This window comes from Tupaia chinensis, unplaced genomic scaffold (assembly GCF_000334495.1).
Source record: "Tupaia chinensis unplaced genomic scaffold, TupChi_1.0 Scaffold000113_1, whole genome shotgun sequence".
Taxonomy (NCBI): Eukaryota; Metazoa; Chordata; class Mammalia; order Scandentia; family Tupaiidae; genus Tupaia; species Tupaia belangeri.
The window spans coordinates 5,808,747-5,824,924 of NW_006159577.1; the positions used below are offsets into that span (position 1 = coordinate 5,808,747).

General features: G+C 39.6%; 1 protein-coding gene across 1 annotated transcript in view; it reads left to right on the plus strand.

The window, feature by feature from the left end:
• FGFR2 (fibroblast growth factor receptor 2) overlaps nucleotides 1-16,178 on the plus strand; it is a gene marked incomplete in the record, with an annotated part of 126,079 nt that overhangs the window by 44,379 nt on the left and 65,522 nt on the right. Inside the window, 1 exon segment of the mRNA XM_006143947.3 lies at nucleotides 3,599-3,768. Coding sequence (XP_006144009.1) covers nucleotides 3,599-3,768 — 170 coding nt within the window.

The window sequence follows — 16,178 nt, forward strand, 5'->3', positions numbered from 1 at the left end:
TGCTGAGTCATGATGCACAGTTACTCAGAGAACATTGTGAAACTCAGGTTTCACCGTGTAGGTGATCTGTTTCTATGAATGTTGGTTAGATTTTATGATGCTCCCCACCCATCTCAGATCTCTTGAGACTTAGCTGAGAAGCACTGAGCCCCTACCCTGTCAATGGTTGTGTATCTGTTTTGCATGAGCAGATTTTGTAAGTGTAGTTTTGATGATTGAGATTTCACCCCAGGGAAGTGGCTACCTGCCAGAATTCCAGCAAAATTCTTTCACCCTAGTCCTTACAACATTCCTTAGGTGCCAAAGACAAAGGTGCTGGTTGCCAGTGTGTGGTTGCCACAGGTCAGGGCAGTATAGGTGCATATAGTCTGGGGTGATCACTGTGTTGCGTGCAGCCTCATCAATGCCTTATCCCAGTGAGAGAGGAAAAGAACAACCTTCTTAGTTCCTTAAGCTAAATTCCACACGGTGACACTTCGGGTATGTAAAAATCAAGCCTAATGGTATATAAGCACATATCTGTTGATTTCTTTTATGTAAAAAAGAAAAGGCATTCTGAAGGATCAGCTCAGCGGTAATTGATGCTATCTGAAAGAGTTACTACATTAATATTTAGCTAATTCATGTGAATAGGCTATTGTGTTTACTTAAACAAATGACACAAGTACAGACACCTGACAGCATGAGGTATGCTTTTCATTTAGGTCAGATTTGTAAAAGTCTTTGTGTAGCGACAAAGCTCATTATTTATTTTGTGCTCTCAATGGTTTCTTTTTAATGGCTGTGGATGTGGATGGATTTTTCTAAGTAGAAGCTTTTAAAATGAAAGATTATTGAAATTGTTTCAGTAGATGCCAGGTCCTGGGAGTCTTGTGATAAATAGGAATCAAGGACTCCTTGGTGACCCCTCAAAAGAAGAGGTGTGTTTAGTGCATTCGACACCAAAAGCCAAAGGAGGCTACCCAAATTGTCTACAAAAGCAACAGGATTCAAAGGAAAGAATGCAGCCCCATTCCTTCTCTTTACTCCTCCTCCCCTACTTTCTGTCTCTCTGGGATATTTGATGACCAGCTGTAGTTTTGCCCCCTTTGCACTCTGTCTTGGCATCTCATAGAAGCCACTTGTGTCCCTCCATCTTGATACTAAAATGCACAAGAATAAAGAAGAGTGGAAGAGTGTGTCCTTTTGAAGAAATCTCAGCTCCACCTCTTTCTTTCTTTTCTTTGATTTCTTTTCCTTCTTTTCTTTCTTTCTTTTTTGCCATAGGGTGCTTGTATTCCCCGGAGAGAGACAGAGAGAGGGAAAGTGAGAAATCACCCATCAGAGGGATGGCCATGCTGCAGTCCTTTCTCCTTGAGATTCTGGGCTTGCACACACATGCTCCTGAGATGATTTTTAAGCTGCTAGGTCCAGGACTTGAACCATGGTCAATTATGTGGGAGTCCAGTGCCTTAACCATCATGCCATAGAGGTGTGTTTAGTGCATTCGACACCAAAAGCCAAAGGAGGCTACCCAAATTGTCTACAAAAGCAACAGGATTCAAAGGAAAGAATGCAGCCCCCATTCCTTCTCTTTACTCCTCCTCCCCTACTTTCTGTCTCTCTGGGATATTTGATGACCAGCTGTAGTTTTGCCCCCTTTGCACTCTGTCTTGGCATCTCATAGAAGCCACTTGTGTCCCTCCATCTTGATACTAAAATGCACAAGAATAAAGAAGAGTGGAAGAGTGTGTCCTTTTGAAGAAATCTCAGCTCCACCTCTTTCTTTCTTTTCTTTGATTTCTTTTCCTTCTTTTCTTTCTTTCTTTTTTGCCATAGGGTGCTTGTATTCCCCGGAGAGAGACAGAGAGAGGGAAAGTGAGAAATCACCCATCAGAGGGATGGCCATGCTGCAGTCCTTTCTCCTTGAGATTCTGGGCTTGCACACACATGCTCCTGAGATGATTTTTAAGCTGCTAGGTCCAGGACTTGAACCATGGTCAATTATGTGGGAGTCCAGTGCCTTAACCATCATGCCATCAGCTGGCCCTTAGCTTCACCTTCTACAACAAGTTTCAAGAGCAAGTTTGGGGCAAATAGGGATAGGTATTTTGAATGCACTTATTCCCAATTATACTGTGAGAGACTGGCTGAATGGCATTGCTACCCCTGGGAGCTTGCTGCGTGATTAGAGGAAGCTTCTAATGTGCAGCTGAGACAAAGCCCCTGCCTAGGACCCTGTGCTTCTGGTTTGTGGGTGTGTGTGCTGTTGCTTAGTCTCATCAGGAATCTGCAGTCCCCAGTTGGCCTTCTGGAATGTTCAAGGCCCCATTGATGAATGCTTTAGGGTAATTAAGAGATTTTGGTTACCAGTAACATGTTGCTGTGCAACATTTCAGTGGAAGTTCTGGACAGTACTGAAAGAGGAAATATACCTTTGGCCCACGTTTGCTGTCCTGGCTGTCCTGGACTCTAGTCTGAAACATCAGGGTGGTTGGAAGGTATGGATTCCAATGCCCTGGAGAAACTGGTTCTTACCAACAGTGGAGAGAGAGGCTGAGGACAGTGGGCTCTGGCACCAGAGTGATTTGGTCGAAATGCTGACTGTACCTCTTATGTGCTCTGTGCCATTTTAGAAGGTAACATAACTTCCCCATGCCTCAGTTTCCCGAGTTGTGAACAGGGATTGTAATAGTGCCTTTCTTCTCGGATACTTGAGAGGAATAATGCGTTAAACATCTAAAAGCTTTTGGAGCAGTGCTGAACAAATAAGCATTCAGTTAATAGTGGTCATTAGCCATTATTAGCAGGGATGAAGGATTTACAGCAGTATTCTGGACTGATGCTATGGCTCTCCTATAAATGTACTTCATTTTGTGATTTAAAAACTCACCTCTTGGGTTGAAAAAAAATCACTTGTACTTATGACTTTGAGGGCCATTTCAAGGGCATGACTTTATATAATATGTATAGACAGATCTAACCTGTGTTGGTAACCTCCTATTTATTATATTATCAGCTTGGGTGTGGTGGTAGGATTATGGCATTCATAACCACCATTGGACAGGAAAAAAATGTAAAGTTTAGATATGTTTAGTGATACTGTTTTTTGGTTTGTCATATAAAATGCTGGGAAATTAATAAGGTCTTAGATTATTATATTAGGATTGGCCTTGAAAGCTCAGATGGGTTGGTTGATGTGGCTTTTGAAGACAACTTGTTTTTACAAGTGTGGATATGTGATCATTTCATTGGTGTGGCAATCTAAGACTATATATTTTTGGAAGACATAGCTGTTGTTATTGTGTAAATAATGTAGCATTTTAAAACATGATTGGACATGAAATTATTTTCTAGCACCAAGAACAAGAGAGAAGGTGCCTCTAACACTCCCTCCCCATTAATAGACATAAGCCATTAAGAACCCTTCTCTAGGGACCTTCTGCTGGGCCAGCTGGAGTAGATTTCTGAAAATGTTTTCCTAATATAAATATTACCCAAAGATGGAAAAAAAAATACCAATTCCTTTACTATAAAATAAAATGATCATGCCTGTTTGGAGTTCACCCAAGATGAAGCCTTTCCATCTATATCCATTTAATGTTGTTTTCCAAAACAGGAGCACCCTACTGGACCAACACAGAAAAGATGGAAAAGCGGCTGCATGCCGTCCCTGCAGCCAATACTGTCAAGTTTCGCTGTCCAGCTGGGGGGAATCCAACACCAACTATGAGGTGGCTGAAAAATGGAAAGGAATTTAAGCAGGAGCATCGCATTGGAGGCTATAAGGTAGAATGATTATTTCAAAGTGTTGTATTTATAAAGTTTGCCTACTTTTTAAAGATGTTTTATTTTTATTTTATTTTTTCCCAGAGGAGAGTTCTTCCATCCTTAAAGACTCTGCTCCTTACATGGGCTTTGGTGGAGGGTACGGGGCAGCACTTACAGGTCTAACTTGGAATGGGGTGTTTGGTCCTTCTGAGCTTCACAAGATCATTTCCTGACTACCTTGGCTATGAGTGGCACAGCTCACATAGTCATGCCCCTTCACATGCAGCTTGGGGAACACATAGGCATCAAAGACACTTGCTTTGATGTCCCTGATGTCTGTGGCCTTCACTGTGTTTCAAATGATGAACTTCTTTATAGCCTTGTCCTTGGGCATATATTGGGCCCAGTTCATACAGTGAGTAGGTTGCATATGACCATGACCCTTTTGTTTTGACATGGCTGTTCCTTCTTTTCTTTGTTGTCTTGAAAGTGAGGGCACAAGAGCTTGCCTTTTTTTTTTTTTTTTTTTTTTTTTTTTTTTTTTAAGGTCCTTAAATGTGAGTGGGAGCTAGGAGTATTTTTTTTAAATCTGTAATTGCCATAATTGATCATATCAGTGTTTGATATTTTTAAAAAATAACCTTTGACTTGCATGTAATTTTATAGTACAATCCCCATTTGTATTGTTCTTTCTTTATATGTGGAGATTTTAATAACGGAAGGGTCAAAAGTTGAGAGTCTGTTTTCTATATGCTTTATAGTCTGTAAAATTAAAACTGGAGCAGAATTTGTGAAGTGTCAGTACAATTGCTATGTTTGAGCGGGATTGCGTTAATAGTGAATGAACTTGGATCAGAGACTGGAGTGAGATACTACTCATTAAGGAACTGCAGTGAAAGCACATTACACAATGCCATGAAATTTTGTCTCATTACTCACTGGGGAGTTGGAAATTGACAGCTGTCTACATGGTGGGAGAATAGACTGCTCCTTTTAGCCTTATCCATCTATTTAGCATATGTTAGTTGAGTATCCTCTGTGCCAGGAACTGTTGTAGGCTTGGGGTGACAAAAGAAGGCAAGGCATGACCCAGCTCAGAGGGACTTATACCAGTAAGGGAGGTAGAGAGTTGGCATTTGGGAGATACTGATAAGTCTTAAGAGAGTGTTGTGTCCTGCAGATGTGTGAGGAGAGGGGCTATTGGGTCTTTGGGAGAATTAAGGATAAAGGAGACCAGAGGAGGATTCTGGTCTAAGTAGGAAGGGAGAGTGTTTTAGAAAGCAAGAAATGAGATCTTCAAATTATTTAGTATGGAAGGGAGAACTTTAAAATTTAGCATGTGAAGAGGGCTTATGAAAAGTTTATTATGGAATTCTTTGATGCATCGGAACATGAGTTGGGCATATTAGTTATCTACTGCTGTATAACAAATAATCTGGAGATATAGTGGCTTTAAACTATTTATACAACATTTATTATCTTACAGTTTCTACGAGTCAGAAACCCAAGTATGGCTTAGCTGGGTTTTCTGTCTCCAGGTTTTGGTTAGGGCTGGGGTCTCATCAGAAGGATTAACTGGGAAAGGAATTGCTCTTATTGTTGTTGTCAGGATTCTGTACAGATTGTTGAACCAGAGGCCCCAGTTTCTCACTGGCTGTTGGCTCTAGGTAGTCCACAGTTCCTTGCCACATGGGCTTCTTCATGGGAGCTGCCTTTTTCAGGATGACTAACAAAAGGAGCCAGAGAGAAAGAGTGGAGGAACACAGAAGTCCCAGCCTTTTGTAACCTAATCATGGAAGAGAAATCCCACCACTTTGCTGTTTTATTAAGCAAGTCTCTAGGAGGAGGTTTCCCAAGGACATGAATGCCAGAGAGACATGGGGATCCCTGGGCCCCATCTAAGAAATGTGCAGAGGTTAAAATAGAGGACGTTTTGGCTTGGACCCCACTTTTTTTTTCAAGCATTAGTCAAATGATTAAATTTTGGGACTTATTATCTGTTTATAAGAAAATACTTGATGAACAGTAATAGAGTCCCAAATCTCATGTCTTTGGATTGAAAGAATTAATATAATCATAATGTCAATTCTACCTAAATTAATTTACAAAATCAGTGCAATTCCAATACAATTATTGAAGACCTTCTTCACAAAAGTGGATCCCAATTCCTCTTCTTCTTTGTTTTCTTTGACAAGATTTTTGCTAAGACATATGCTTGCCAGAGAGAAACAGACAAAACATGAGAAATCACCCCTCAGAGGGATGGCCACACTGCAATCCCTTCTCCTCTGTTCTCCTCTCAGGATTTTGGGCATGCACTCACATGCATGTGGTGTGAGTTTTAAGTCACCGAGTCCAGGACTCAAACCATGGTTGACTATGTGGGAGTCCAGCGACATAACCATTATGCCATCTGCTGCTTTCTGGGCCCTGCTTCTTAAAAGCCAGGTGGGAGAAGATTTCTTTGTGGCAGCAGGGAAGTATCTGGAGGACTGTGTCACCTATGTTTAATATACCAGCATCATTTTAGAAGACATGCATGCAAACCCCACTCTATCATTGCTGTGGTTAAATGAACCTCCATCTAAAAGTGACTCCATCTAGAGGGACCAAGGTGACTGAAGCAATGGTCTAAACCCTATGTTCTAGGCACCTGAAACGCTCAGTCAAAAGCCATTTTAAATCTGAAGTGTGTCCTCGTGTGTTCAAGGACCAAGATGACTGAAGCTATGCTCCAAACCCCCGTCTTCTAGACCCCTGAAGCACTTTGTCAAACTCCACACACTGAGTGTCTAGGCAGGCCTAGATGCACAGTAGACAAGCATCTGAATACTTTTTTTTTTTTTTTTTTTTTGAGAGATTTTCACTGTAGGGCGCGTGCGCTCGCCAGACAGACAGAGAGAGACATAGAGACAGAAAGCGAGAAATCACCCCCCAGGGGGAATGGTCATGCCGCAATCCCTTCTCCTCCATTCTCCTCTCGGGATCTTGGGCACGCATGCACACGCGCCCGGCGTGTTTTAAGCCACCGGGTCCGGGACACGAACCACGGTCGACTACGTGGGAGTCCAGCGACATAGCCATTACGCTAACTGCTGGTTCCCGCATCTGAATACTTTTAGGGACACTGAAATCCTTAATGCTTATTGAACCTCATTTCTTAAGGAAGAAACTTCTTTTTATAAATCTGAACTCAAAATCTCTTTCTGTGGATACCACATTGTAAAACAGTGGAGAGATTTTTGTTCACAGAATGACTATAAACCATCATATAGTCACAAGAAATCATGAGAAACCAAGAAAATACCTCTCCCCTAAGGGAAAAGAACAATCCATCATCCATAAATAGTACAGTGGAACTCATGGAAATATCTGATAGAGAATTCAGCATATTCATAGTGACAAACTAAATGAGATGCAAGAGCTGAGAGACCATGAACTCCAGCAGAAGCAGGAGAAAAGAGACAGTGAGTTCCAGGAGGTGAGGAAGTTCTTGCACAATCTGAAAGAGGAAAGACCTACCATAAAAAAAGAATCAAACGGAGCTGTTAGAGATGAAGGCTACCATACAGGAAATCAAAACCTCCCGCGAAAGTATTAATAGCAGATTAGTCCATGCAGAAGATCGAATCTCAGATGTAGAAGACAGAACCTCTGACCTAGAAAAATTCACCAAAAGAACTGAGAAAATAACCTCCCTCAAAAAATGAGAATACTACACGAGAAATACTAGATACATTAAGAGCCCAAACACCTGGATAATCAGTATCCCAGGAGGTGAAGAAACTAATAAGGGCATTGATAATCTATTCCATGAAATACTGGAACAAAACTTTCCAAACCAAAGATCCAGACCCAATAAAAACAAAGAACCTGTAATAGACTCAACCCAAGAAGATCTTCACCAAGGCACATCATAGCCAGAATGGCCAAATCCATAGACAAAACAAAATATAAAACTTGGCAAGAGAGAAATGTCAAGTTGCTTTCAAAGGTTATCCCACCAGGCTAACATCAGGCCTCTCATCAGAAACAATGCAAGGAAAGAATGGAAAAATGTATTCAAAATGTTAAGTGAAAAACAGTTTCAACCAAGAATACTGTATACCCGGCAAGATAATCCTTCATATGGGAAGAAAAGATTAAGAAAAAAAAAACCACATTCTCAGATAAACAAAACCTGAAAGAATTTACCAACACCGGACCAGCTTTTCAAGAAGTTCTGAAAGGAGTGCTTTACCAGGAAAACTAAAGACACTCATACAGAAATAAGAGCAAAGGCAACCAAGAAAATGACCAACTTAATGGTAGGGATGAGAAATATCAATAACATTGAATGTTAATTTCTAGGATTCAAACAGAAAGATTGGACCACAGTAACACTGCAGATTCAACAGAAGGGAGATTAATTACGCAAGACTGAACTGGTGAGATAGAATTTTATGACTTTTGAGTAAAACATTACTGATTTTTTTTTTTAACTATGTTTTCCCAATTTAAGGATTTTGCTTGCTTTCGAGATGTTGATAGGTTCAGCAACTTGTTAAAATGTTTTTTCTGCTTGTTTGTTTCTTTAAATGGAAACATAACCTTTTCTCCTTTCCCGACACTCTGGAATTGGAAAATATTGGGAGTATTCTTATTTTGTGGTAGAATAGTTATTTGCTTAAGTTCAATAATATCTGTTGTCTTGAGTCAGAAATTGGAGATACTTGTTATTGGACAGGGCTTTCACTGGAATGGCATATCTGAAGATTAAACCAGAAAACTATGGAACTAAGGTAGATCTCAAGTAAGCCAACAGAAGCTCTTGGAAGGATGGCCTGGCACCATAAACAGGTCTGCCTGGCAGAGAGGATTAGAGAAGCTATATGAAATATTCGTACCATAAAATAACCTGGACTTTTCCAGCTCAGCATTGTAATCGATAGAGATTGCAAAAGAGCAGTGACAACCAGAGGATTGCCTTGAGGAAGACTTTGAAGGAAGAGAGACTGATCTTTGCTAGCAGATGGTATATCACAAAATACTTGGTAGGCAGGGCTGAATTGAGAACGCTTATGTGTGAATTGTGTGCTGGGTGTTTGCTTTTCAACAATTTGAGTAGGTGACATGTAAATATTTTCTCAAAAAATATTTAAAACCATACTGTCTGTGTTGTTATAGAGTCACAAACAAAATTATAAAAAATATTTCAAACGTTATCTTTAAAATTCAGTGTTTTGAAATTTCGAAAGTGGTTTATTAACTGTCAAGAACCATGGTGTATGAGCAAAAAACTTTTTGATATGTAAAGTACATATTTGTGAGAAAATGTAAAAATAAATAAATGATTAAAAAATAGATTAAAAAATAAATAAAAGTGACTCTATCTGCTTGGAGCCCATTCTGAAATTTCATGCATAGTTATTCATCTTAAAAGGACTATTGGCTTCTGCAAAAGTTTTTGACTTTAACATTTAAAATTAACATCTATGGGCCAAAACCCAGAGGAAAGTGGGAAAAGCCTATGAGTAAAGGTCTAAGAGCATGTAGGGGGAATCTCATGTGTAAAACAGATGTCAGACAGACTTGCTAAAAGGGGGCACCTTCGAAGCTTGGAAGTAGAAATATTTTTGTTGTCTTTCTTGACTCCTCCTTGTTGGTGGAAGCTGGAGGGAAAGCAGTGATTTTCCTTTTGTTCCTTAGTACAGTGAGGTTAGAAGGTTAGCCTTTTTAAAAATAACGAATAGACAAAAAGTTTATTAGGTGATGCCGATTAGAAAGGAAGAGTTAAACCACTAAAATTATGGCCCCTGGGATTGTTTTAACCACCAAATGCTTTCAGAAAATGCAGATAATTGATGCAGTTCCAATGATTTGTTTAAATACAATTTAAGTGTAAAAATGGTGGTCAAAATCCTGGTGGTTAGCTAATTTCATCAATTAAGACAGCCTTGTAAATAAGTAGAGAGAGAGTTGATGAGCCTCCAGAGATTCCTGGTCTCAAAATAAATAGGACCAACATCATTATTATGGGTAAGGAGCAGGAGCTTTTTGCAAATCAGAATTAGTGATTACAAATATGCTGGAAGACTAAGGGTGCCTAATGAGCAAATGCTGCTTGATTTTTTAACAGGTGCAGTTCAGTTTTAATTATTTATGACAACATTCTGCTGAATGAAGAGCACCTAGGCTCTAAAAGCAAAATGATGAACCCTCAGCAAAATACCTTTAGCTCCATCCTTGTGGAGCACAGGAGACCAAAGAGTTCATATTGTTTTATGTTCGAGTTGTTTCTGCAGAAAGAGAAATAGAAATAGAATTTGAAAGAGAAGAATAGAATTTGAGTGAAAAGAGAAATTGCATTTGAGTGTGTAGTGTGTAGGAATAAATTTCTAAAATCTATTTTGCTTGAAAGGAAAAAAAAAAAAAAACCAGAAAGAGGAAGAGTAAGGCACCTTTGGAATGTGCTGTCCTAGCTGGTAGTAACCAGTCAAGTTTCTTGTCTTTCTGGACTTCTTTGGTGGAGAAAGAGGCTGTAGCAGTGGGGCTGGGTGGCCTGGAAGGTCAACCCATTAAATGCACAGGATCGAGTAACAGGTTTTCACACTAGGGGTGGCATAGGACAGCCATTGTACAAATAATTGGAAACTCAGAAATTTCATCGAGTCTCTAGGGCTCTTGAGATTTGAAAAGGAAAGATCTCTCATCTCCTGAGAAAGTGAAGTTACCTCAGCATAGTTCTTGCTCCTCATATGTTAAATCAACCCTAGGTCCCCAGGTCATGAAGTCATTGGAAATCAGAGGTCCATACCCACCTGCAAACCTCCCAGGCAGGTCCAAGAGCCCTGGCTGGCTTGTGAACAGGGCAGAGTGTGGGGAACATGGTCCCTGGTGTTGTGTTTCTCCTCTGATATATTTTTTTGTTATCCCCATAAACTTTTAAAGAAATATGCCTCTGAACATTTGACCTCAGGGAACTATTATTATACAGTTTGTAGTTTTCATTTCTCAGCACTTCCTGAGAAGGAAGGCGATCTAATTGAAATGTGGAGGACCTACCTAAATGATCCCCTCCTCTGGTTTGTCCAGTGGCCGCTTTATTTCATGAAGAAGTAAAGTGTCAAGTTTTCCACGATGTATTTTTCCAGAAAGCAAAGACCTGTAAGTTTCTGCAAGCGTTTGTTATTTCTGTGACTTTTCCTTTTCCTTCATAAATCTGCTCTTTCCATAAACCATGTCTGTGCTCTGGTGGTCCAGCTGTCCATGTGGGTCTTTCTACCTGTTTACTGGTTGAGCACCTTGGCCATCATCCACTGCGTTACAGCTTATTTTAAAATGGTGTGCAAGTTTGGCCAGTGAAGGAAAAGGGAAAACAGAAAACCAAACTGAAATCAAAGTGTTATGAAAGGGAACAGAAAGCTCACTTTAGTTAAAATGACCAATACAGCAATTTGGTATTCTGTAGTTCAGTCTTGTTTATCAGAGAACTCATGCTGAGCCATCATTGGATGATTAAGGGTAAAATCGTTATATTTTTTAGCATGGGCACAAGGGCTAGTTTTTAATGTGTAATTAACTCAATATAATAGTAAAACTTAACATGAAGCATAACTCTATCTCCCCAATTGTGCTTATTTTTGGGCTTTTACATTAGTCTTGTGTATGGATGAGTTTTGTAAGCTCTTTGTGTCTCTGGTCCCCTACCTTAGAAGTCTGGCTAAGTAATCTTGAATATCTGATTCCTTCTAGCTTTAAGAGCTGTGATGTAATGTACAACCATAATGTATAGCATCAGCCATTTTTTTTATCTTAAACAACAGGACAATTTTTAATATATATTTATGTACATGTATATGTGTATATGTGTGTGTGTGTGTGTATAGAGAGAGAGGAGTGTTTTGGGAAGCATATAACAGCAGTGACCTAATTTTCCAGCCATGTCATATATATATATATATATAGTCTTTTGAGAAAACTCTAATTTCTTTTTTTTTTTGGAGATGTTTTTGCTATAGGGCGCGTGCGCTTGCCAGACAGAGACAGACAGACAGACAGAAAGCAAGAAATCACCCCCCAGGGGGGATGGCCACACCGCAATCTCTTCTCCATTCTCCTCTCAGGATCTTGGGCATGCACGCACACACGCCTGGCGTGAGTTTAAGCCACTGGGTCCAGGACTTGAACCGTGGTCGACTACATGGTTGTGTATGGATGAGTTTTGTAAGCTCTTTGTGTCTCTGGTCCCCTACCTTAGAAGTCTGGCTAAGTAATCTTGAATATCTGATTCCTTCTAGCTTTAAGAGCTGTGATGTAATGTACAACCATAATGTATAGCATCAGCCATTTTTTTTATCTTAAACAACAGGACAATTTTTAATATATATTTATGTACATGTATATGTGTATATGTGTGTGTGTGTGTGTATAGAGAGAGAGGAGAGAAGAGAGATTACCTTTGTGGTTAACTATTTCCTAAGGGTCTGTATAGTTATTGCAATTTAATGCAGAAAAGCAAAAAGACTACTGAGATAATTAATAAACTACCTCACTTCTGAACTCATTCCTAGATAATGGCTTAGGCATAGAAGATTCTGAAAAACCATCATTCACTTCACTTCTAAGTGCATAAAAACATAGACCAAGAGAGATCACAGGACAAAGGGTTCCCTCACCATGGCTATAAAATTATCACGTAAATCCAGGGCCCCACGGTACACCATAGTGTTCTAGGGGTTAAAGTTCCCATGGAGCCTTTTCCTAAATAGGTCACAAAGCATTATCAAGTGTGGACTGTGTGTTTCTGAGTGTATTTCAGATCTAGAAAAGATATGTTACTTAAAATATTATAATCACTACTAAACATTGTGTTGATGCACAGGTTAGATTTACATTTTCTAGGTACTTAGATGTTATTTTAATGACTTTGGGATGTAAATGTGATGCCTAGCCCTCAAACCTGTATTGGGAGAGGCATCACAAGCAAGGTACTCATCAGCATATTTATACTTTACTGAGATTGTTCTCAGCCAAAAGTTCAGCCTTAATCTCAGATCAGGTAGTCTGTGATGGGGTATGTGTTGGTATCAGCCATCATTTATTGACTGTTCCTCAGGTCATGACTGTGTCGTGTACCTCCCATGTATCATGTTTCTCAGTCCTTTTACACCCCAAAAAGGTAGACACTGTTTTCTTTTTTTCCTCCCTGTATAGGTGAAGGCTTGTTATATTATATGCTCTTTGTTGGCAAAGCTGTCATTTGAACCCAAAGTTCATGCTCTTACCAAACTATTTTCTTCAAATAAATATTTACCTTATGTGTAACATAAGGTCCCATGTTTTATAAAATCCCTGTTATTGATAAATGAGAAACATGATGAAATAATGGTCCCCAAGAGCATGGGCAGATCATTTAGCCCAAGGTACACAGCTGAGAGCAAAGTTGAGGGTGTGATGCTGTTTTCCCAACTTCCGCAACCTCTGCGGGTTTGAAGGTTTTTTTATTTTTTAAAAAAATTATGTCAAAATGTACCCAAATAAAATGTACAATGTAAACCATTATTTACTTGCATGGTGTCATGCAACCATCACCCTTATCTGTTTTTAAAACTTTTCATCATCCAGAATGAAACTATCCTCATTAAGCAATAATTCCCTATTTCCGTTTTCCCTGTTCCTGATAACCTCTCATTTACTTTTTGTTTCTGAATTTGCCCGTTGTAGACACCTTATGGAAGGGGAATCATAGGATATTTATTCCTTTGTGTCTGGCTTGTTTCATTTAGCATAAAGTATTCAGGGTCATCCATGTTGTAGCATGAAGCAAAACTTCATTTTTATGGCTGAATAATATTTCATTGTATGAATATCCAATATTCTGTTGACCTCTTCATCTGTTAATGGAGACTTGGGTTGTTTTTACTATTGGTGATTGTGAATAATGCAGCAGTTATTTGGTATACAAGTATCTGTTTTGAGCACATGGCAATTCTCTGTTTAGCTTTTTGAGAAAGGTTATGAATTTGTTTTAAGAGAGGTTTTTTATTTTTATTTTTTTAATTTTTTTTGCTGTAGGGAGCAAGCACTTGCCAGAGAGATAGTGAGAAATCAACGCCCACCCCCACCCTCAGAGGGGTTGGCTATGCCACAATTCCTTTTCCCCTCTCCTCCTGGAATTCTGAGCATGTGTGCACATGCGTCCAGCGTGAGTTTCAAGCTGCCTGGTCCAGGACTTGAACCATAGTTGGCCATGTGGGAGTCTAGCACCTTAACCACCATGCCACCTGCTGGCCCCAATCATGAAATTTTTAAAGGGCTAAGTTCAAAAGGTGATGTGTGTCCTCCTGCCCATCTTCATGAGCACCTTCAGGGGATAGGCATCTAAAAGAACAGCGGTGCATATTGTAATTCCTTTTTCACCTCTTCTGAAAGGATCTAATGGTTTTGTGCTGAGTGGAAGGTAGGATTTCTGCCACTGGACCTACAGGATTAGATTTCCCAGCCTTGTTCTCTGGCACCTCCTGAAAAGCAAATGTCTTCTATTGATGCTGGAGTTTAAGCATTAACAGGTGTTTGTCTCCACATCTGCATGGTGATAAGCAGTAGCAAGCCCCACAGACCTTGACACATGTGAGCTCAGTTTGTGCAAACACATTTGGAAGGGATGCTTCGGAGTTCCAGGCCTGCCAAAGAGGGAGCAGGGATGGAATATAAGACTTCGTACTTCTAAATGACGGCTGGTCTAGGTTGAATTGTAATTCCTGGGGTGCCTCCCTGTAGGCCAGAATTAGAAGAGATTATTGTCTTCTGGGAAAATTTGGCCCTGATACTTGAAGAAGAAGTCTTGGAGTCTTTATAATTATGTGGGCACAGTGTTCAGCCTAGTTCAGCGTAAAGCTTTCCATCCAGCTTCTGGGTCTTTATTCCACTTGTTATTGAACACCCCGGTATTTGGAAACGTCTGGATTGTTTTGCAATGTGGAAGCCAAACATCCAGGTTACAGCCTGGGTCTTTGACCCTTCACCTTTCACCTTTCACCTGGGGTTTTAGTGTCTAAATCTACATTCTCCATTGTCACCTAAAGGTAGCTGGGGATTTAATGGGCACCTTGGTATATTTAGGTAACAGAAGAATTCTGAAAAAAAAAAAAAAAAACCTGTCTGGGCCACCTTTTGTCTTTGCATGAACGAGGTGTGGAATGTTTGTGAAATCTGCTTTTCCGTAAGAGAGTTTAGGCTGGTTAGCATTGATCTACTTTGTTTCAATATTGAAATGTTATTTTTGAAAGTCTTTAGTGAGCATAGTTTTGAAGCCCCATGCTGCCTAGTTCTGATATTTGGCAGATTAAAAATAGTGATGAATTCCACAAAGATTTGGCCACAGGCAGGAATGAATATAAAAAAAAAAATTGTGCTTCTGTTGACTGGTGCAGGAGTTTTCTTCTCCCTGGCTTTTGTGTTTGGTCTGCCAGAGTTATAAACGCGTGGTTCTGTGGCAGAGCATCTACTACTGAAGGAGCCTCAGAAGCTATTTTATTTTATGTGTGAGATATAATTTATCGTGTGTGTGAAAGTCCTCTGTTTGTTTGAAAAGTGAAAATGGGAAAAAAAGTAAACATTCAAAATTCTACCACTTTACTTCTATAAAGTGTATTTTTGACAATTTAGCATATTTTCTTTCTGGTTTTAGCCATGTTCATAGTCATGCGTATAGGGGCTAGCAGAAGGTGTGGTGGTTAAAGCACTAGACTCCTACATGGTCGACTGAAGTTTGAATCCCAGACCTGGAGGCTTCAGAATCCTGCTGGGCCAGTGTGTGCATGCCCAAAATCTCAGGAGGAGAATGGATACGGCGTGGCCACCTCCCCTGCCCACATGGATTTCTCACTTTCCCTCTTTCTATCTCCCGGGAGCACATACGTCCTAAAGCAAAAAACTAAAACAACAACAACGACAACGAAACAGTTATGCTTATAGATGAAAGGTTTATGTGCATTTCTGGGATGGTACATGTGTGTTTGTATTTTTTTATAAAATGGAATCATGAATATACTTATTTATGTTCAGTCAACTGTTTTACATTTATCACTAACTTTATAATGATAGGTCTGAACATAAGGAGACCTCGTTCTTTTTATGACTTTATACTATTCTGTTGGAATGAATTGCACATTAGTTCTTACAGGATCAACTATGTATATATGCTTTTAATGATGCTCTTCTTGATGGAGTCCAATATTTTGCTGTTACAAAGAGTGCTGGAAGCAACAGGTTTTTTTTGTACATGTGCTTAAACTAATCATGCCTTTTTTCTGTGAGTTAGCTTTCCAAAAGTGGAATTAACTGGCTCAAAAGAAAATGTGCTTTTCTAATTTTAATAGGTACCACAAAATGATTTTATGAAAAGGGTTTCTCAATTTATGTTCCTATTCTCAATTTGAGTCTAT